Raw genomic sequence first — 22,094 nt, 5'->3', positions numbered from 1 at the left:
CTTAGTCTCGTATACCACAGCAGGTTCTTTTGCGGCAACAAGGTCTCCTACCGCGACAGCTCTGTCAACCTTGAGGGCTCCCCGCCGACTCCATTGCTTCTATAGTAACTCCTCCTGTTGCAGAACGCCCAGATTAGGCGAGTCCAAATCCATATCGAGCCTCCCACACCCACTAACTCGGTTCCAGCGAAACATACATGAGTAAGCCTCCAATACAGGCTCATTGGAAGGTCTCCCGCATATCGGATCGGCTCTTGACTACCCGAGTGGATGCTACACTGTCCCTTACCGCCCACGGGAGGGTCCTCGACTGGCGGCTGTCTTCACTCAGTACTCTAAGCAGCATCAAGTTCCTTCCTCGCCCGCGACACCAAGTTCCTGATGACCACCATATCGATCCGTGCACGCACCAAGCGTTTTACTTCTAGCATCCTCTGACGCCGCTTCAACCCGCGTAAGGACACCACATAGTTTATCATAGACAGCCGCTCATAGATTAAGCCCCTGGCCAACAGCCGCTGGCGCTGGGTGCTAGTGATGGGCAGGAAAGAGATTTCAGTTGGTGCTGGGAGCGGCGCTCTAGCTGCTATGATGGCTTCGTAGGTGGCTAGCTCTCTTAATAGCGGCTAGCTTTGATGCAGTAGGTTATGTGGAGCTGTCGTCGGGACCGTTCCTCCATTCTCGTATGGTGATTCATGACCCCTCTGCGGCTGTTGCTTCCTCGCGCCAAATCTCCCGTATTATAGCAGGTTCCTCCACAGTAACAGCTTCTCCCATGGTGACAGCTCTATCAGGCTTGAGGGTTCCACGTCGACATAATTGCTTATATCGCTTCTACAGTACAGTACCATAGCTCTCGTCCCCCCTGCATACAAATTATTGGACAATTTCCGTAGGATCCGTAGCAGTAGGTAGAGGACATAAACCGTAAATACAGTCCCGAAGCAGTAGGGCCCGAAGTGATAATTTTGTAATGCATATTCCTATAATTGAAGCTATTCTGACTACTATATATACTGTTCCGGGCCCTATTCCTGTGCCAATTCGTGGCTCGGATCCTGAAACCCTCCTGGTTTCGGTCCGTCCCTAGAGCTTCAGAATCGAAACTTCAGAATCGGAAGATCTAGGATCCGGAGGATCACGAAGCTGACTGACACAGCTTCGGTATCAGGGCTCTGATCCCTGCTTCCGGGTTGAGGATTCAACAAATTAATCGAGTTCAGCCTCGCATCTACACCTTCCCAGGCCCGGTAGAGTAAATATTCCTCGGCGGCGATAACTGGTTCTTCAACCAGGTCTTCCACCTTGGGAACTTGTCTTGGAACGGGGCTTTTCTCTCATTTTCCCATCGCCCGCGGCAGGGTCGTTGACAGTGCAGCAGCCTCCACGCAGTCAGCAACACCAAGATCCCGTTGGGCCCGTAGTGCCTATTGATTGAGATTTGCAAAATCCCTTTCGGCGGAGTATCTTTGATTGGAAAGCAACAAGTTCTGGATCTGTTGCTCTAAAATCTTAAACTGTTTGTTAATGGCCAGCAGCGTCTCACATAGTCAGCTTCATAGCTTCCGTATACGTCGATTCGTTATAGCGGAACGACCGCAAGCTGCGTTTACGGGGATTGGGCTCGAGGCGCGCAAAAAAGGAGGCGGGGAGTGGACGTTCTGCCGCCATGGCGTCGTCATATATGGCCAGCCAGCTGCTCCCCCATTGTTATAGGCTCGTCCACCGTGGGCCTCGCCGCGTCCCGTTGTTGCCTTAGGCGTCTCACATAGTTCACATAGTCCAGTTTCATAGCTTCCGTACACGTCGTCCGTAATAGCGGAACGACCGCAAGCTGCGTTTACGGGCATTGGACCGGAGCGACGCAAAAAATGAGGCGGGGAGTGGATGCCCTGTCATAATGGCGTGGTCATATATGGCCAGCTGCTCTCGAGCAAAGCCCGGGTCCAGCAGCTCCTCCACCGTTGTAGGTTCTTCCGCCGTGGGCTTCTACTATACTGTAGCCGCTTTCTCAGGTTCGGCCTCGTCTACTATAGAAGCTTCTTTGCCGCAGAAAGCTCTCCCGTGTCGATAGCTCCGTCAACCTTAGGTGGCTCCACGCCAACTCTATCGATCTCATCGTCCCTTCCATACGCCAAAATTAAGCGAGTCCAGGCGCGCTCTATAGCTTCCCACCGCCGCCCACTAAACTCTCCCCAGTGAAATCCACCTTAGCAACCCTTTCACCAGCACGCTCATTGGAAGGCCCTCCCACTTATCGATCGAGTCTCGACTCCCCGAGTGGATGATGCTGTGATACTGGTAGGTGGTTCAAACCGCTACGAGTTTTTATGGGTTGTGGCATGGTGTGTGTACCCAATATTTGATCCGGGAGGCCCAGAACAGGACGATTTTTGTGGGCGGGTATCCATGCAAGATAAAAGTTGGTGTGATAAGGGTATAGATGGTTTGTTTATAGGTGGGTTATAATAGCACGGTGACTTATTGTTTTTTTGCGTTTGTGTTTGTTTTGGTTTTGGGAGTGCTGAAGATATATTTTTTGTGATTGGGATTCGAAGGCTTCATTCTTTTTCATCTTCGATATCCAAAGTCCAGTGCGCTCACTCATTTGTGCCTGGACATTTCGCTCTTTACAATTGAACTGTCACTTTAGGCTCGACTAGGAAACCAGCCTCAGCTTGCAGATACGCAGATCATTATAGCTACCCGTCGCTGGTGAAGCAAGTCACTCATTACTCTACTCGGAAAGGAAAGAGAGTCTACAGCCGTCTCTTCGAACGTCCACTTGAAATATTACCACCCATGTCTCGTCCCAAGATGTCCCGCGGACACCGTCCCTCCCCTCTCGCGCAAGAGGTTCACCTGCGCCCCGTCTCAGAACAACCCAACCTTTCCGTTGCCGACCCGATATTCTGGAAGCGCTTCTCAGCCGCAATACACGAGGCCCAGGGAGCCGCCGACATAGAGAATGGCAGAGCTAGGTCAACGAGTGCCAGCACGGGGAGGACTATGGACAAGCATGGGTTAGTTGCATACATACCCCAGATGGTGGGAGCGCGTCAGATGGGATGACAGGGCGGTGCGAGTAAGCTTGACTCAAATGCTGACTGTATTTGCTACAGGGACGATTGGCTGGTTAGACAGCGTCAGAAGAAGCGCCGGTGCCGAGTTATTTCGTGGAGTATTATGCTCTCGATCGCGTTGGTGATCGTAGCGGTGGCTGTTCTTGCATGGTACTTCACCGCCGGGCCTGGAAAGGTGGATGGTGGGAAGGGCAAAGCTTGAAAGAGACCTTTGGGATATATGGGATCATGGTGTTGTGTTCATTGCGTGCGTGCAGATATTGGGTCTTCTGGCACCGGAGTTTGATGGCGTGGAAATATACGAGAACTACGATATAATGATAATGTAAGATAGAGACAAGATCACGTTTTGGATCCAATGTGTGGAATTGGACCCGGTATTTTGCTCGATGAGCGGTCAGCAGGGGGGAGACTGAGATATGCGGCTGAAGTGTGACCTGGAGGATCAGAACGAGTGGATCACCACATCACACTCCTGTGTCACGAATCGAGACATTTTTGCAAATTGAGAAATCATCGTCAATTTGACGCCGTGTCTAAATATAGCCCCCTAAGATGCAGCCTTGTAGGATGGATGCTGACATCAGTTCGCTCACTCGCTGCACGTGTATCCAACTAGGGGATCCGGTGGTCTGACGGAACTCCCCTTTGATGAGATGAGGATGCCATAAATACGTAGATGTGGGATCCATCCTCATCTCGGACTCATCTCGGAGCACGGTCAGTTGGGCTGTGGCGTTAATATCGATGGGCACACCATGGCCCATGCTCGCGCGCTTTTTCTCTGCAGCGGTATCCCTTCCGTCTGTGCCTTCAGACTTTCCCCCTTCAGCCCTTCAGCCGGCTCAAAGGGCTGCATCCTATGACGTTGTTGAGAAGCTATTTCTTTCAAAATAATTTAGAAAGGCGAGAATCCCAATCGGTGCTTTCTGGAGGCAATAACTGCAGGGTGCAAATTAAACGCCACAAGATACTAGGCTTGGTGGGTGGCTGGATCGCTGTTTGACCATCTTCGACCACTTCGACCACGGGATGGCTGCCCAAAGATGTGACTTGGGCACGCCCCTTCCAAGAGTAACGAGTTTTGTTTGTTTGCTGGATCCAGGCAAGGCCTCTTCTTCCCATATGTGAAAATTGAGATAGAGTACCTCCGTGCAAAAATCAACAAAAGGGGTGGGGCAAAAAGGAGAGTAATAAGTAGAATAATAAGTAGAATAATAGAGCAATAGAGTAATAGAGCAATAGAGTAATAGGGTAATAGAGTAGTAATAGAGTAGACCATTCTAAACTCATTTGGCCACAATAGGAAAAGGACTAGTAGGATCTATGGAAATTATGGAAGTTACAGTTTGTTGTTCGTTCCATTTTGCCCCTTTACAGGTGGTATGGTCCCCTTACTACGTATCTTTCTCGGAATAATGATAATCCACCTCCAAATGTCCCTCATCCTGGTTTCTATCAAGGCCAAGCTGTCAAGGAAGCTCGAGTTTATAATAAATAACGCTCCTGTCACCGGTTGCATCTGACCCCCTCATTCCCATTCAACCTCTAAAACTTCAATTCACTCCTGTGTCGCTGATCCCAGCCTCATTATTTACGCTTCAAAATCCTTCGTGCGCTGTTGACATAGGTAAGCTGATCGCACAACACCGCTTTCCCAGCTAAAACTGTCCCCAAGGGGTAGTTATGTAGTTATTGACGTCAGAACCTTGAATTGCATCCGCTGACAACAAACCTTACATAGAGAGTGCGCCCACCAGCTCCAACAAGCAGATCACACCGAAGACAACGCTCCCGAAAATCAACTGTTGATACTCTGTACATTTTAAAAGATGGCATCATTCAAGAGCTCTCTCCCGACTCACCTGAAGCCTTCATCGGCGCTTGGGGGCGGGAGCGATGGCGGACCGGATAGCGTCCCAAGACACCATGGAAAGTCCCAATCACACGTCGTAAGTGTCACTTCCTGTGTATCCTGTTCACCTAGCAATATATCGAAGCCCCTATCTTGGTACCTCGCGAGGTTCAAGCATCCAGGGCAATCACGACATGGGTTGGCCATGCGGGTTGGCTGGGATACAGTGGCGAAGCGATTTGAGGTTTGGGGACTCATTTTGCAAGGCTCTGGGAATCAAGTGATAATTTCCTACGAAGCGATCCTACTTGGATTCGCTTCGCGAATCATCACAGTGGTTTGAATGTAGGGAGAGGAATTGTCAAGCGTCGCACCGGGTGCCCCAGTCGACAAACGTCTTCCCAACGCCCATTCCATAATCTCCAGGTCCCGATTCCACAAAGACGTACCAGAATCGTCATATCAAATCGGACATTCAATAGGACGTTCCTAGATTGGATTCATTCACCAGCCATTCCCTCACCCTGAATCTTCTTACTTGGTCCTTCCGGACGAAGCTTAGAGGTTTCCTTGTCAGAATTGGTCCTACTGCCAAAAATGGCGTTAACAAAAGATCCTGCTATCTACAATAAAGCAATATCCGAACTATCACTGACAGAATGTACAAAACAGGCCTTTGAGAACACATCCACATCAATTGCCGCGAGCCAAATGCGAAACCACCTTAACAAGCTCTCAGACACCGTTTCTGACGAGCAGGAGAAGAAGGTAAGGCCCAGACACACACGGTTTATGTTTCAGCTACTAATCTTGTGTAGCTTTTCGAGACTGAGATGGACAACTTCTTTGCCCTTTTCCGCAGGTATTTGAACGATAAGGCGAAGGGAAGCACTCTCGACTGGGACCGCATTGCGCCCCCTGCCGAGGGCCAGGTTGTCGACTACAACGACCTTGCAAACTCCGAGTCTGTCTCCTTCCTGAATAAGCTGGCAGTATTGAAGCTCAATGGCGGTCTCGGTACATCCATGGGATGTGTTGGACCCAAGTCGGTCATCGAGGTCCGCGATGGAATGTCGTTCCTCGATCTCTCCGTTCGCCAGATCGAATATCTCAACCGCACATACAAGGTCAACGTGCCATTTGTCCTGATGAACTCGTTCAACACCGACTCTGACACCGAGAACATCATCAAAAAGTACGAGGGCCATAGCATTGATATCATGACCTTCAACCAGTCGAGGTACCCAAGAGTCCTGAAGGATTCGCTGCTCCCAGTCCCCAAGTCATTCGACTCCTCCATCACCGATTGGTACCCACCCGGACACGGAGATGTCTTCGAGTCCCTTTACAACTCTGGCATCCTTGATAAGCTGATTGCCCGTGGTGTCGAGATTGTCTTCCTCTCCAACGTTGACAACCTGGGAGCTGTTGTCGATCTCCGCATCCTCCAGCACATGGTCGAGACCAAGTCCGAGTACATCATGGAGTTGACCGACAAGACCAAGGCCGATGTCAAGGGTGGAACCATCATCGACTACGACGGATCCGTCCGCCTCCTTGAGATCGCCCAGGTCCCCAAGGAGCACGTCAACGAATTCAAGTCCATCAAGAAGTTCAAGTACTTCAACACCAACAACATCTGGCTCAACCTCGAGGCCGTCAAGCGCGTCGTCATGAACAACGAGCTCGAGATGGAGATCATCCCCAACAACAAATCCATTCCCGCCGACAAGAAGGGCGAATCCGACGTCTCCATCGTCCAGCTCGAGACCGCCGTCGGCGCCGCCATTCGTCACTTCAAGAACGCGCACGGCGTCAACGTGCCCCGTCGCCGCTTCCTCCCCGTCAAGACCTGCTCCGACCTCCTCCTCGTCAAGTCGGACCTCTACTCCCTCAAGCACGGCCAGCTCCAGATCGACCCCACCCGCTTCGGCCCGGCGCCACTGATTAAGCTCGGCACCGACTTCAAGAAGGTCTCCGACTTCCAGAAGCACATCCCCAGCATCCCCAAGATCCTCGAGCTCGACCATCTTACCATCACCGGCGCCGTCAACCTCGGCCGCGGCGTCACGTTCAAGGGGACGGTCATCATCGTCGCTACGGAGGGAAGCACCATCGACATTCCGCCGGGATCCATCCTCGAGAACGTCGTCGTGCAGGGCTCCCTGAGACTGCTCGAGCATTAGAGAGGCATCGCAGTGCGATTATCTGCTTTTTTTACTCGTTTATAATTGCGGTGCCACCCGTCTCTGACTGCGTTTGTAAACCTGCGGCGGTGAATTAATTCTTTACGTTTTCTTGTTGGGAGCGGATTTCGCACAAAGGGGTGGGGTGATGGGGAGGAGGGAGGAGGGGAAGTAAATAAGGGTGAGGGCCTGCGTGGAGGCCGCGCTGGGGGTGATGCGGTGCTTTTTTGCTCGTTTTGCGCGATTAGGTAGATACTACTGGGCTACGTTGTAGCTATTCAATTTCATGGACTTCCGTACTCCTGCTGCCCAAAAATGTGTATAGAGACTGTGCGTCCTTGTGTCGCTTAACTGCGTATAACTCCTATAAATGGAAAAAGAGGAGCCAGTGATTTATGTTGGTGTTACTCTTTCTGGAAACTGTTGGAATCATTGTCGTCGACAGTGACTAAAGCGCAGTCCTTGTCCATAGCTTCTAGCGGCACGAGCAAGCTATTGCAGATTACGGGGTTTTGAATGCTTTGGAATATATAATTCCCACCCTTCACCCCCAATGCTTCGCTCGCTATGTAAGATATAGAGCTCAGCTCATACCAGCTATCTCAATCTCATCTACAACCCCCCACGCACACAAAGGGGAAACCCCATCCCCCATCCAACCGCACCAAGGTATCCGCATCCAAGCGCACACAAAAACCCCCAAAAAGCGCCCCCTTGGTAACAGCGAAAAAAGTCTACGCTCCCGCGCCAAACTACAGTATTCAACCCCCCCCCCTCTCCTCTCCTCTCCTCAAAAAACAATCGAATCCGTGAGTTCCCAGCACATGTGATATCCCACTCCCCTGAGTGGGTAGGCAGCGCATCTCAGATGTCTCAGCCGACCTCACTCCTATCTCACTCACGATTGCCAGGCTGTACTTTCTTTGCCTTCGTACGTCCATTAGAGCTTGTTACCACTATTGCAGTTTATTTCATACTCCCCCCCCACCCCGCTCACTCTCCGCGCCTCTTAGTGCTCCCGAAGCGGAACACGTGTTTTGTCTCGGAAGGGAGGGCTTTGGCGAAGCGGTCGCGCTCTGTGGTGTTGCGTTAGTGGGGGTGTGTCTCAGTCGGGAGCGGGTAGGATGTGCCGATTGGGGGGGGGGTAAATAGGGGGATACGTACCATCCTCGACATCGAAGGTGACGATGATATCATCGTGCTCGACGGGGTACTCTAGCTGGTCTAGACAAACGAATCCATTTTCTGCGCCCATGCCAGCTTCATCCTGAACCGGCAGGACGAATTTCGCATCCGCGAGCTTGACGCCGTAGTTCCCCCCCTTATTAAACGACTCGAAGGAATCTGTAGGCTTAAGCACGAAGTTCATGCTCTCCCCGTGACTGAACCCTTCAAAGAACGCAACGAGTTGCACAACCCCGTCGCTCTCGAGGAGCTGCACGCACGCTGCCTGCGTCTCCCATTTCTTGTGTATGGGCACGACCATGCGGCGGCGCGAGATGGCGAAGGTAGCAGCTGTGCCAGAGAAGAGGACCGAGAAGCCCGTGATGGCGCGCTGGAACTCGTGCATGTCGTCATGGGTAGCGAAGCTATAGTGGCGCGCTGTAGGCACCTTAGCGACAAGGACGAGGAGCTGTGCCAGTCTTTGCCGCACTTCTGCGGGTGTCTGCGACTCGGTGCAGGAGATGATCAGGTCGTGTTGCTCGGAGCGGAGGATGGTGAGGCGCGGGTGCAGGCCCTTGGTGCTGATGCGGATTTTGAGCTCGCCGGGGGCGAGGACGAGGCGGTCGGTGATGCGGTCTTTGTTTTGGGATTCGGCGATGATGCGGAGGTGGCCGGCGCTTTGGACGGCGGTGGAGTTGAAGTCAGAGCCTTTGTTGTGGATGATGACGTGGAGGGCGCTCCATTCGAAGCTGTCTAGGACCATGCGGGGGACGGCCGTGGACTGGCTTTCTGCGGATCGGGTCAAGGAGAAACCCTTTAGTGGTAGGACTGCGGCTGTCGACTCGTTTGGTCGCTGGCCGCCGATGATGGTGTTGTGGAATGCGAATCGGTCTTGGTTTGTTTCAAACGTTAGACCTATCGTCGCGGCAGGCCCGTCTCCAAAGTATAGATAGAGCGAGGCACCGTAGTCGACCCGCGTGTGCTCATACCGGATGGGCCTTTGGGTCGGGAGGTCGTGAGTAATGCCGCACAGCGACTTTGTATTTGGCCCTGTGGCCACAGCTAGACGGACCCCACGGTGCCGAGTATGGGGCCCGTTAATCGATTTCTCCACGACCACCTTCTCAAACACCCTTACTTTGCAATGTAACGCCGCATCCTTGGGGAAGATCTGGTCAGATGGCTCCTTTGTCGCATAGTGTGCTGATCGAACAGTTGTTTCCATAACAAAGACTTCGTCGCTGTGAGCGAGGAAGCTTGTCTGGACCTTGCTTGTGTATTCATACATATTCCACAATGTGGGGAAGTCCCAAGGTGCGAATAAAACACGCGCCCTGAAGAGCTTTCCGAGCTTGACGTCGATTAAGTCTCTCTTGGTGTCCCATGCTACGTCCTGCCAAGTGGGAGAGCTGCCGTTTCTAGGTTGGATGGCGATGGAGATAACTCCATCCTGACTGGAGATCACAGCGGTGATAAGTTTGTCGTTACGCTCACGCTGAACTGAAAGGATGCACGGTAACGGTTGCCGTATGGGTTCATGTCCGTCTCGGGTGAGGCAGACACCAACCTGTATCCGGCTGTATGTAAACATATTTTCGGTGTCTCCCAATGGCAGCGCCTCCGTTGACGAAATGCTGTCTGGCCCTTTCGGTGATAGTATTGAGGATAGGGGAATCCCGGAGAAAAGTGTCTGAATTGAGGGGTCTTGCCAGGGGTAGTCGACCCAAATTGCCGTATTGAGCCCTTGTGTGAGAATGGCGTCGTTACTATGCGGAGGCATGATATTGTTCTTCTTCATAGATCCAGTCAATTTTCGAAGATTTGAGAATAGTGCCTGATATCGTTCGAGGAGTCTGGCGACATCATCTTGCCCACTCGCTAGAGCCGTTCTTTCAAGGGCCGTGATCTCATCAGAGGATCGGTCTCCGATCTCAGGTCGGTGTGCCAAAATCTCGCTGAGTATCCACTGGCATTTTGCCAAGTCAGCATTGCCTTGCTGCTGTAGGATGTCAACTCTTTCCGAATTTGGTGCACGGCGTTTGGCAACTTGCTCTATAGTACTCCTGCCCCTCAAAAACCACCAAGAAGCGGCCCTTAGTAGATTTTCGAAAGATGATGCGGACAGGGATTCCTTAGACTCTGCTGATAACTCAAATAACTTATACAAGTAGCCGACCCGGCCGGCGAATTCATCCAGCGATTCGTTATTTACCACCGATGGCGCAGGTAGATTGGCTACCAGCCTTGCCATTGACCGAGGTTCTGCATTAATAGGCGAGATATTTTGCGTTGGACCACCATTTGACTTTGGGCTTCTGGCGGCACTCTCGCTATAGTATCCGGGCGGCGGCGAGTTTGAGCTAACATCCGTACCAGGCGATTTCGGTTGTCCATTGAAAGCGTCGGCGACTTGAGAGGAAAATGATTCTAACGGGGTGTTGCTGCCACGAGCTACAGGCCGTCTTTGGACAGAGGACCGAGGGTTTTGCTGATCGGCTATGAGAGCTTGTCCTTCAGAGATCTTCATCTCTTTCTGCATCCTTGCTACGAGAGCTCCATGGCCTGGGTCAGTGGCCGCACCGGTGGCAACCGCTGGTACGCCGTAGTTGCTAGGTACGTTGGCCCTTCTTTGCGAAGCACTTGGTTGTAATATTGGAGCGGCCGGTGTCCAAGGCTGGCCTGCCGGCGCTTGAGCTGCTGGTTGCGACCTTGGATCCTTCGGCGGTTGATTCGATCGTTCTTGGTCGTTCTGCTCATCGTTGCCTCCATTTGGTCGATATCTTGGAGGAGGCTGCCTAGCACTAGCCTGAGGATATGATTGTGCATGTTTCTGTGAAGCAGATATATGTGCCGTCGGGGCCTCCGCCTCGTCACCGCCTTCTCCGATAATTTCAGGATACTTGTCGGTGAAGCGAACCACGAGTCCCTTGTGGCTTGGTCTAGACGGCCTGGGTTCTGGGCGAGCTTGCGACGAGTCTCTCGATTGGATAACCTCAAAAGCCGTAGGCCAGCGCTGGGCGCCAAGGGTATCAAGCTTTGCGAGTTTCGGTGTCGCATTCTGGTTCGGATCGGCTCCATTCATGTGCAACGTGTCGGAAGAGGGACGCTGTAGGAATGAGGCTACATATTCGTCCTGGTTTCCCTTCCTCTCCTGTTTCTTGCCGAACAACCTTCCAACTAGGCGCGCTGCTGTGATCTGCTTTGAGCTGGGTTGTTCATCCATGACGAGACGTCGAGCCGAGCGAGCTACCCAGAGACATTGGTTAGCAAGAAGTGTGATGGAAGGGCGCGTGGAGGAGCGTGGATAGCTAGACAAGACAGATCTGTCGCTTGTTCGTGATATCCAGTGCTAGGGTCGGTGAATAAATAACACTTACTAGCTAGATCTCCATGAGGCAGCCCGTTTTGAATGGGATCGTGTGCCTCGCCCGCAGCAGCGGGGGTCGAGATAAAGGTCGCGTTTGTCAGATACGGAAGGCCCAGCGGGGTATGCGACCATCTCCACTGCTGCGGCCGCCTGTTCTTTTCGCAGCACCGACACCGACGGTAAAAATAATATAAAATAAGTTGGTCGCCCAGACTCGGGCTATGTTCACAACGATAAGCCAGTGCACCAGGAAAGGAAAGTCGTGCGTAGACTGTGACAGGTGATGAACTGACACAGTCTACGCACGCGGTCGTAGGGTATACCACAGTATATATCCATTGTGCCGAAGCCTAACAAATACCATCCATACAAACGTCTTTCTCTTTACTCCATCCTCCGTATAAATCCATTTTCCTTTTCCTCCTCCTCCTCCTTTTCTTTTTCCTTTTCTTTTTCCTTTTCTTTTTCCTTTTCCTTTCCGCCCTTCCCTACCCCTTCCCTCCCCCTTCCCCTTTGCTGTGTTGTCTGTATTCCCATCCCGGTTCATGTTCCGCGCCAAGCAGCTTACTTCAAATCGTGGCTTAGCTCGTTTATAGTGGCGCATTTCGATACAGAGAGAGACTCCACCACAGACACATACTATTGACTCTACTATTGACTCTCACGTCACTCCATCGACCCATTTCCTCCTTCCCAGGTCCCAGGTCAGCTAGGGGAAAATCTCGACCGTTGGGCTCACAACCACGGGTTCTCCATACATGACGTCGAATTGTCCTTGATCTGGCCTCGACAGAGCCTCGCCATTGCCTGCATGCTCAACCGGCCGTGCGCGACGCTGCTCGACTTCGTCCAACGAAACCCATGAGGGTGTTCCCCGAGCCAACTCGAAGCGCCAGCGAATTCTTCGGCCAGAGCGACAATGCGCCCGGAAATCAACGGCATATTGCTCGAGATGTCTGCAGATGTATCCAGCGCCCGCCACGAAGCCAGCCACTTCGAATCCACCGGCGGCTACGATCACAGGCCATCCCACCCAAGGAGATGCGGTATTGCTGACCGCAAGAAGGCCATACGTGCGGTTCGGAAGGCCCCAAGGCGTCGCCTCCTCCAGTATGGATTGGCCTTGATAGCTGCGAGCCTCTGCGTCACGCCTGTTCAAGCTGTTTTGGTCCCGTTTGAAAATTGTCTCCAGCAATCATACATCAACAGTGTCCCCAAGAAACTACAATTCACACCCACGTTCGTGGATGTTTCCTTCGATGCAGCAACTGACCCACACAATCTACGTTTCAAGGTCTATGGGAATGTATCCGGAGCATATACGAACGTCAATCTCCCAACGGGGAATGACCCTGCGTGGTCTGACCCGAAATTTACAGATGGGAAGATAGAAAACCTTCCGCAACCTATTTACAAATATACCACGCTATACAACAAAATAAATGTTCTGACATATCAACCGTGGAGCCAGTTTCTCAACTTCTGTGACCAGTTGGACAATGGAGTCTGCCCCCTTGGACCGGCATTCTCTGCAGATATGTAAGGATACCCATCCGTCTCCTACTATATTTGCATATACTAACATACGATTGTATAGAGATCACCCAGACAGCTTCCCCAATTTCGAAGTATGGAATAGTATGGATTCATCATATGCTTTCACGTCCCTGATTGCTACATTTTTGATCATAAATGGCGACTTAGACCCCGCGACAAATCTCGGCTGCATATCTACAGAAGTGACTCCGGACCTCGGCGGTAGCATCAGCGATATGCTGAGGCTCGTTCCATTTACCGTGCTTATACTGGTTGGAATTGCAACGGCCGTTGCGGGCATCCTGAGCCCCTGGGGCACCACAAATCTCTTCAAGTGGACGACAAACTATGGCAGAGATGCCGACCTGCTGAGATTGGTTACGCCTGGTTTTGGTGACTGCTTACAGTACATTCAATTCGCTGTCCTCACAGGCGGGCTTTCCCTAAGCTATCCCGGCTTCTATCAACCCGTCGTCAGCAAATTTGCTTGGTCAGCGCTCATGTTCGACAAGAGTTTCGTCACGAAAGGAGATGGCACAAAAGCCCTCGTTGATGGAATTTATGTCACCCATGGAACACATGGCCTTGATCATATAAGCCAGCTCGTTGGAATGACGGATGTGACTGATATATGGGCAGGCATGGCCGTGTGGCTATTGTCGATCATAGCAATCGTGATAGCTGTCATTCAAATCGGGTTCTTCCTTCAATGGGCTTTCCGTCGCTTCTCCAGGATCCAGGAGGAAGATTTACGGTCGAAGAACATGCCATTTACCGTCGGCAACGTCATACGCATGGTCTTCAGTTACTTTTTACTACCGATTACCACGTTCTCGATGTTCCAGCTTGTCATCGCTGGAAGCTCTCCCCCAGCCCCAGTAGCTCTAGCTGCCCTACTACTTGTTACCCTCGTCATATTCGCAGGCTGGCTGCTACACGTTGTTGCGTCGAGTAAGCCTCGCTCATTCCTCTTCGACGACCTCAGGACCGTTCTTCTATACGGGTCGCTCTATAATACATATTCGGACGATGCGGCTACTTTTGCCCTTGTCCCAGTGCTACTCACGTTTGTCCGCGGGATTGGTATTGGGGCTGTTCAGCCGTCTGGAATTGCACAGATTGTGCTGTTGGCAATCTGCGAAGTCATCAATATCGTGGCCTTGCACGCATTCCGACCATTCCATTCGCCAACTTCAATGAACGCATACCATACATTCTTCGCCGGTGTTAGGTTTACCTCAATTCTTCTTATGGTTGCATTTGCACCATCTCTCGATGTTTCGGATGGGGTAAAAGCGTGGATTGGTTACTCAATTTTAGTGCTACACGCCATCGTATTGATCTTCGGATTTCTACTCAATGCGTTCCAAACGATAGTCGAGGTTGTAGCTCGCCTGGCTGGCGTCGGAGTTGACGATGACAGTGGTTTCGCCAAAGTCTTTGGCTTGAGACAGCTATCTCGACGATTGCCGCGCGGAGCATACTCGAAGCAGAGCCAGGGCGCGCCGTTAGTCGACCGCAAATCACCACAGTTATCGAATGGTGGCTTAAGGACCCAGTCGGCAAGCAGTGGGCATATACTCTTGGATGGAGCTAGGGCCATTGACAGAAATAGCAGCGCCTCGATCCAGCCTACGAACATGGACGGCTGTAGTAGCTATACTCCAACGACGGCTCAGGATGGAAATGCGTTCCCATTCCTGCCATCCGCAGCAGTCCTAGCAGGACAAAAGGATAGAGGTGCTTTAACCCTCAACACTGTGGACACCTCAGATCCTTATTACCGACCACCTCGAGCCCGTCGACCCACGATAGACGCCTATAGTCCTGGAGCCAGAAGCAGGGGTTCTTGGGCAAGTGGCGATTGGGGAATGAGAAGGTCGAGCCAGCCTGGGTCATCAACTGCAGGCGACCCCTTTGAGGGGCCATCTGCCTCTGGTCGCGAAACCCCCGTCCCTTCATTCATGACCGCCCAGAACCAGCATGCCGACCGCCCGTCCCAAGAACACAGGAGGTCCAAAACGGATTACACGACTCGAGAAGTCGACTTCTACTACGGCGTCCGCGGACCCGCACTCAACGCCAATGTGCCGAACCGCCGACTCCGCACCGGCCCAGTCGACCCCACGAATCCGGTAACCGTTGCCAGCGGGTGGTTCAAGAATCTCCTGGGTGGAAAGACCAAGGAGAAGGGGAAAGGCTTCGAAGTCGTCCGAAGCTCGCGCATGCCTCCCGGCATGGTGGACCCTCGCAACGGACCATCCCCAGAATCTCCACCCGAGGGCATCCCCGTCGCCGCCACGGGCGCCATCCGGCGCGACTTGGACAACGACGAGCCTACGAATGTGGGGGAGGGGAATGAGACGATGGTGGGCGTGAAGTCGCCGTTGTTGCCGAAACACGATGATGATTCGGATGACGATGATTTGGATGAGGGGTTCGAGATGACCCATATCTCCGACGCGCCTCCTTTACTCCCCGAGCTAGATCGCGGGAAGGGGCTGGAGATCCCGAGTCGTTTTCCTAGCAAGGCGAGCTCAAGGATGCAACAGCCGCCGCTGGTGGATGAGGATATTCCGATTCCACGCAAGAGCTCTAAACGCGCGTCTCAGCAGGGCTTACAACCCCCTGATGCGTCGGGACAGTTGTCATTCGTGTCCTCATCCCCTGGTACTTCGGCTCGAGGGCAACACGACGATCAATCAGGCCCTTCACACTCCCGCAACGACTCAGTGGAACCGCCGCTTATAAGCCTCGACGACTCGCTCCTGGGTAATCTGAATGACCACACGCGCCACGATCGCCCGACGAGCATGGGCGTGGTGAGGAATCATAGTATCCGCGTCACGGATCAGGGGTCGGATGTGGATGAGGTGCGGAGTAGCGCGGCGGAGATTGTGAGTCTGAGTAGCCAGCGGTCGCGGGAGACGGGGCGGTCTGGCTGGGAGATGGGATAATAACTAACCAATACTCTACTAACTACTACTACTTGGGCGATTTCTTCTTTTTTCTTCTTCAATTTTGTACATGCGGGGGGATAGGGGGGGGGGGTAAGGGTTCACGAATCTCCTTTATTTTCGTCGGAGAGCGTGGCGGAAGGAAAAAAGTTCTCCTGGGCGCAAAAGCGGGAGGGGATGGGGGGGCAACTTGTATATAATGGTCGCCTTTTTATTTTTTGAGCAAAGCAAGCGGGAGGGAGGGGAGGGATAGCGATTTGCTGGGAAAGGGGGGAGTTATTTTTTTGCGCTGGTGCTTATGAAAGCGACGACGGGAGGTCGTTGTGTGATATAATGATAGGGAGGGGGACGATAGGAGGGATGGGCATGGCGATGGGGTATGGGGATAGAGGGGGCATATACAGTGGGTGCTGGGTGCTGGCACGCGGAATAGCTAGAACCGACGGACCTTTTGTGGTGGGGGAGAAGCAATATATGCATGTACTGTACGTAACGAGGGACAGGATGGGCGGGTTGCAGATTGAGTGATCTAGCCACAGTGTGTAAGTTACTCAATCAAGGACATAAACTTCACCGCCGTAGAGTGCGTTTGCGGCATCTCATCCCTAGGCTCACCTAGGAACTCCATCCGTGCCGCCCTCAACGCCTTACCTCATCCAAACCTAGGCCTAGCGCGGGAGTGCGGGGATTGATTATCCGACCCCAGCCCAGCTCAGCTCGGAAGGTGTTAGTAGTTGTTATGTTACATAGTACAGTAGTGCTAGGACCTTGCTAGGCTGACGGGTTCCACTTTAGGTCGATTAGCGGATGTTGCTGGGAGGGCCCCCCCCGACCTTCATCACGGAAAAACAACATCTGAGACATTCAATTCCAGCTGAAGCGCAATTTGCAACCTCAGCTGTCGCGACATCCCATCCCATCTCACTTCAAAACCCCCAGTTGCCCAGACACGCCCAATTGATCAACACCGCACACCTCGCCCACTCTCCAGCTGGCAAAAAAGCTAAGTAGGGCCTGGCCACATCGCCTGCCTCATTGACGCACCCTCCCCAAACCCCATCACCATAAAATCGGCAACCATGGCGACCGCTGCGCAGGAAGCAGAGATCAAGCAGCAGGGCGCCTTCGAGGCGTCGCGCGACCCCACAAGCCCGGTGTCGGCCGAGGATGCAGAGCTCAAGGCCATGATGGAGAGCAAGAAGGCGGGCGTGCAGGCGTTCTCGTTTGATCCGAACGCGACGGCCGAGGAGAAGGCCGCGCAAGCTGCATCCGTAAGGAGTCCCCGACGACCTGGCGCGCGAATTGACTACTAACGGTGGTATAGCATGTGCCGGAGGGATTCCACCACCAGCACAAGACGAAGGGGTATGCGATTGCGGCGGACATCGAGGATGGGAAGCCGGGCGCGTACGATCTGCCGCCGCCGACCACAGCGGGTGCGATTGAGCCGGTGAAGACTAAGGATGGGAATATAGTGCAGGGGCAGCAGGAGGGCGACAAGGAGAAGTGGGTTGATCGCACGGGATGGGCGCCGAGGTTTGGCAATGGCGAGGATCCTGGTGCCGCGGAGGGGGAGTCGTTCCTTGACCACCAGACGTGGGTGGAGGGGAAGCTCTCGGATAAGTTCTATGGAGGTAAATTTGGTCGATTCGCGGGTTTTATGAGGCTTTTACTTATTTGAGTGCGCAGACTGGTATCACAATACGGCGGTCATTATTTTTGCCTGTTTGGCTTCCTACTTTATTGCCGTCCTCGGCGGTGGATTGGCCTGGGTTTTCCTGATCATGACCTCGTGTGGCACGTACTATCGCACATCGCTCCGCCGTGTAAGGAGGAACGTCCGCGACGACATCAATCGCGAGATGGCTAAGGCTAAGTCCGAGTCTGACACTGAGAGCTTGGAGTGGATGAACAACTTCATGGACAAATTCTGGCCCATCTACGCCCCCGTCATCGCAGACACCATCATCAACTCCGTCGACCAGGTTCTCAGCACCGCGACCCCCGCATTCCTCGACAGCATGCGCATGCGCTTCTTCACGCTCGGCTCGAAGCCACCGCGCATGGAGCACGTACGCAGCTACCCCAAGGCGGCCGACGACACTGTTCTCATGGACTGGAGATTCAGCTTCACGCCTAACGATACCGCGGATATGACCGCCAAGCAGATCAAGAACAAGATCAACCCCAAGGTGATTCTCGAGATTCGCATCGGTAAGGCAATGGTTAGCAAGGCGATGGATATCATTGTCGAGGACTTCGCCTTCTCCGGCCTGATGCGCGTCAAGATCAAGCTCCAGATCCCGTTCCCCCACGTCGAGCGCATCGAGGTGTGCTTCCTCGACCCCCCGGTTATTGATTACGTCTGCAAGCCTGTGGGAGGCGAGTACCTTGGTTTCGATATCAACTTTATTCCGGGTCTTGAGACCTTCATCAAGGACCAGATTCACTCCAACATCGGCCCGATCATGTATGCGCCCAACTCCTTCCCTATCGAAGTCGCCAAGATGCTCTCTGGCTCCCCCGTTGACCAGGCCATTGGTGTTGTTGCGGTAACCCTCCATCGCGCCCAGGGTCTCAAGAACACTGATAAGTTTGCTGGTACTCCGGATCCATACGTCGCATGCTCCCTGAACTTGAGAGAGATTCTCGCCCAGACAAAGATTATCAAGCAGAACGCCAACCCGGTCTGGAACGAGACCAAGTACATCATTATCACTTCTCTTCAAGATTCTCTTACCCTGCAAACCTTCGACTACAACGAAATCAGAAAGGACAAGGAGCTTGGTGTTGCCACATTCCCGCTTGAAAAGCTTCGCGATGTTCCTGAATACGATAATGAGCAACTGGAGGTCCTGTCCAACGGCAAGCCTCGTGGTGTCATTGCTACCACCATTCGCTTCTTCCCTGTTATCGGCGGCGGCAAGACTAAGGATGGAAAGGACGAGCCTGTACCGGAATCGAACACTGGTATTGCCCGCTTCACCGTTTCTCAGGCTAAGGACTTGGATGGTACCAAGAGTTTGATCGGCCAGCTCAGCCCGTATGCCATCTTACTTCTCAACAACAAGGAGATCTTCACCTCCAAGAAGCTTAAGCGCACTAACAACCCTATCTGGGACGGCTGCCACAAGGAGATTCTCATCACGGATCGCAAGTCTGCAAAGCTCGGCTTGGTTATCAAGGATGACAGAGGACTACAGACTGATCCTATCCTGGGTACTTACCAGATCAAGCTGAACGACATGCTGAGGCTTATGGAGAAGGGCCAGGAATGGTACAATCTCGCTGGAGACAAGTCTGGCCGCGCTAAGATGACTCTGCAATGGAGGCCCGTTGCCCTTACCGGCGTTGGAGCAGGAACCGGCGGATACGTTACCCCTATTGGTGTCATGCGCATCCACTTCAAGAACGCACGCGAGATCCGCAATGTCGAGACCGTCGGCAAGTCTGATCCATACGCAAGGGTTTTGCTTTCGGGCATTGAGAAGGGTCGCACTGTGACCCACCTGAACGATCTCAACCCCAACTTTGACGAGGTCATCTATGTCCCCATGCACAACGAGCGCGAGAAGCTCATCCTCGAGCTGCTGGATCAGGAGAACCTTGGAAAGGACCGTACTTTGGGCCAGGTCGAAGTTTTGGCTAGTGACTACATCAAGCAGGGCGAGAACGGAGAGTATCTCGTCTCTGACGCGAAGACGCCGCAAGCGAAGGGTCTCCAGCTACACGGAGAGGGTACCTCCAAGGGCACGCTCAACTTCGATGTTTCCTTCTACCCATGCCTTAACATCGCCGATCCCGAAGATGAGGAGGAGAAGAAGCACACGCGCCCTGCTTCAGAAATATCCGCGACACCTGGTCGTAAATCTATCGAGAGCGTGGCCACGAACCTTACCAAGGATGCTGTTGCTCAGGAGAACGCGAAGGTGAATGGTGACGGCAATGTTAACAAGGACTTGGCCGGCGCTCTCGCACAGGGAGAGCAAGAACAGGAGGACCTGGACGAGGAGAAGATGGCGCCAAAGATCAAGCTCTCTCCCGAGGAACTCCTCAATCACGACAGCGGTCTCGTCATCTTCAAGCTCTTGGAGGCTGAACTGCAAGAGACCAATGTGCATGTGGAGGTCTTGGTTGACGACATGCTGTTCCCGTCGTACTCGTCTGCGGAGGTGAGGACGAAGCATCACACTTTTGACGAGATTGGAGATTGCTTTATCCGTGAGCTTGAGTTCTCGAGGCTTACGATCCAATTGAGCAAGAAGGCTAATGTTCGCGGGGACGACGACGATGATGACAGGGTTGTTGCTAAGCTCACCGGTAACACGATGGATACTGTGAAGCAATGCCTTGTGAGTTATGCGTATCTGGTTTATGTTTGCCCTACTAATTCGTGATAGAACAACCCTACTGTTTTGAAACTAAAAGGCGATAGAGGACAAGTCAGCACCATCAAGGTCAGCCTCAAGTACATTCCCATACAGATGCTCCTCGACCCCAGCGAGAGCTTGAACAACATGGGAACTCTGCGCGTTGATATTCTCGACGGTGTCGACATGCCCTCGGCCGACCGCAACGGATACAGTGATCCATTCTGCAAGTTCGAGCTCAACGGCGAGAACGTCTTCAAAACCCACGTCCAGAAGAAGACCCTGTCGCCAGTCTGGAACGAGTACTTCGAGACCGAGATCCCCTCGCGCGCAGCTGCCGACTTCAAGTGCAAAGTCTACGACTGGGACTTCGCCGGCGACGACGACCACCTAGGAGACGCCAGGATCGACCTCAGCAGCATCGAGCCATTCAGGCCCCAAGAGCTCAAGCTACCCCTCGACGGCAAATCCGGCACCATCCGCATCCGCCTCGTCTTCCGCCCGGCCTACATCACGCGCACCCGCCACGGAACATCGACCTTCTCCGACAACTTCGCCGTCCCCGGCAAGATCGTCACCGGCGTCGCCGGCGTCCCCATCAAGGGCGTCAGCATAGCGGCCTCTGGCATCGGCGCGGGAGTCGGCCGCGGCGCGTCGTTCCTCAAACAGGGGTTTAAGAGCAAGAAGGACAAGAATAACTCCGTCGCCAGCGTGATCGTCGAGGACACGGATGCTAACGGCGCCCACCCCACAGGCGTCGAGACGATCGTCACCGGCGGCGCCATCGCGGCCGCGCCTAGTAGCGACTCCCTCGCCCCGTCGCACACGCGCAATAAGAGCGTGACAGCCGGATCCATCTACAGCACCGCCGGCGGCGCGGCGCCGACGGGTAGCGCGACCATCACGATTGTGTCAGCGGACGGGTACCCGCCTTCCAGCAACATCATGGTGGTCATCCGCCAGCTGCCGAAGGAGAAGCAGGTCCACAAGACCAAGCACATCAAGTCCCCCAGCGGCTCCGTCAAGTTCGATGAGACCTTCTCGGCGGCGTGCAGCGCGGACACGCAGTTCCAGCTGCAGGTGAAAGATCATGCGACGTTTGGATCCGATGAGGTGCTCGGGCAGAGCGTGTTCTTTGTCGATGAGAGCGGGACGCAGCAGGAGAAGATTGTGGCGGCGGGGAGTGGACATGTAGTTGTGAAGAGCAACTTTGTTCAGAGGGAGGAGGTTGGGGGGAGAGCCCGGCGAGGGGGGGGTTGAGGAAGAGCTTCTTGGGGAAGAGGGAGAATGGGAGGGCTAGTAGGGAGGGGACGCCTGTTTAGGGGAGGGTACGATTAAGGGGGGTGTGAAGGGGTTGGGGGGGGAAGGGGGTCCTTTTTCGTGCGATTTTTTGCGAGGGAGAATGGAAAATGGATGAATGGGGTAGGGTCTGGGCAGTGGAATATCCATCGTGTAATTTTTCTGTTCTCAAATCTATAAATGAATTAGGTGAAGGGGTGTGACTATGCGGCACCGGGTGCGGGAGTGCCACCCGTCTGTCTACCGAGTTAGAGCTGTTTGCTGTGCTGTGGGTTTT

The 22,094-nt window shown here is 53.4% G+C and overlaps 5 protein-coding genes across 5 annotated transcripts; 4 read left to right on the top strand and 1 right to left on the bottom strand.

Moving 5' to 3' along the window:
• Nucleotides 1-2,802: 2,802 nt before the first annotated feature.
• VC83_05114 (uncharacterized protein) lies at nt 2,803-3,285 on the top strand (the record flags this gene model as incomplete). The annotated part of the gene is made up of 2 exons (XM_024468739.1): nt 2,803-3,023; nt 3,123-3,285. The coding sequence occupies 2 exons, from the start codon at nt 2,803-2,805 to the stop codon at nt 3,283-3,285; spliced, it is 384 nt and encodes a 127-aa protein (XP_024323879.1).
• Nucleotides 3,286-4,435: 1,150 nt separating this feature from the next.
• Nucleotides 4,436-7,394, top strand: UGP1 (UTP-glucose-1-phosphate uridylyltransferase). Its single transcript, XM_024468738.1, has 4 exons — nt 4,436-4,713; nt 4,828-5,035; nt 5,611-5,706; nt 5,757-7,394. The coding sequence occupies exons 2-4, from the start codon at nt 4,916-4,918 to the stop codon at nt 7,122-7,124; spliced, it is 1,584 nt and encodes a 527-aa protein (XP_024323878.1). The 5' UTR covers nt 4,436-4,713; nt 4,828-4,915; the 3' UTR covers nt 7,125-7,394.
• Nucleotides 7,395-7,638: 244 nt separating this feature from the next.
• Nucleotides 7,639-12,109, bottom strand: VC83_05112 (uncharacterized protein). The gene is made up of 3 exons (XM_024468737.1): nt 11,666-12,109; nt 8,289-11,534; nt 7,639-8,200 (listed from the first exon to the last, which is right to left on the bottom strand). Exons 2-3 carry the CDS (start codon nt 11,509-11,511, stop codon nt 8,118-8,120), a joined length of 3,306 nt encoding a protein of 1,101 aa, XP_024323877.1. The 5' UTR covers nt 11,512-11,534; nt 11,666-12,109; the 3' UTR covers nt 7,639-8,117.
• On the top strand, nt 12,106-16,309 carry VC83_05111 (uncharacterized protein). The gene is made up of 2 exons (XM_024468736.1): nt 12,106-13,194; nt 13,253-16,309. Exons 1-2 carry the CDS (start codon nt 12,575-12,577, stop codon nt 16,146-16,148), a joined length of 3,516 nt encoding a protein of 1,171 aa, XP_024323876.1. The 5' UTR covers nt 12,106-12,574; the 3' UTR covers nt 16,149-16,309.
• A 918-nt stretch (nt 16,310-17,227) lies between these two features.
• On the top strand, nt 17,228-21,778 carry VC83_05110 (uncharacterized protein; the record flags this gene model as incomplete). Its single annotated transcript, XM_024468735.1, has 4 exons — nt 17,228-17,419; nt 17,473-17,782; nt 17,838-20,500; nt 20,549-21,778. The coding sequence occupies 4 exons, from the start codon at nt 17,228-17,230 to the stop codon at nt 21,776-21,778; spliced, it is 4,395 nt and encodes a 1,464-aa protein (XP_024323875.1).
• Nucleotides 21,779-22,094: the final 316 nt, after the last annotated feature.

Source organism: Pseudogymnoascus destructans, assembly GCF_001641265.1.
Source record: "Pseudogymnoascus destructans isolate 20631-21 unplaced genomic scaffold scaffold_11, whole genome shotgun sequence".
Taxonomy (NCBI): Eukaryota; Fungi; Ascomycota; class Leotiomycetes; order Thelebolales; family Thelebolaceae; genus Pseudogymnoascus; species Pseudogymnoascus destructans.
The sequence above is the reverse complement of the archived record's forward strand: the minus strand, read 5'-3'. Positions and strand labels throughout refer to the sequence as shown.

Coding starts and splice junctions, on each gene's coding strand:
- UGP1 (XM_024468738.1), top strand. CDS start 4,916: ATGGCATCATTCAAGAGCTCTCTCCCGACTCACCTGAAGCCTTCATCG. Junction 5,036..5,610: donor GAAAGTCCCAATCACACGTC/GTAAGTGTCACT, acceptor TGTACAAAACAG/GCCTTTGAGAACACATCCAC. Junction 5,707..5,756: donor CTGACGAGCAGGAGAAGAAG/GTAAGGCCCAGA, acceptor AATCTTGTGTAG/CTTTTCGAGACTGAGATGGA.
- VC83_05112 (XM_024468737.1), bottom strand. CDS start 11,511: ATGGATGAACAACCCAGCTCAAAGCAGATCACAGCAGCGCGCCTAGTT. Junction 8,201..8,288: donor CACCTTCGATGTCGAGGATG/GTACGTATCCCC, acceptor GCAACACCACAG/AGCGCGACCGCTTCGCCAAA.
- VC83_05111 (XM_024468736.1), top strand. CDS start 12,575: ATGCGCCCGGAAATCAACGGCATATTGCTCGAGATGTCTGCAGATGTA. Junction 13,195..13,252: donor CCGGCATTCTCTGCAGATAT/GTAAGGATACCC, acceptor ACGATTGTATAG/AGATCACCCAGACAGCTTCC.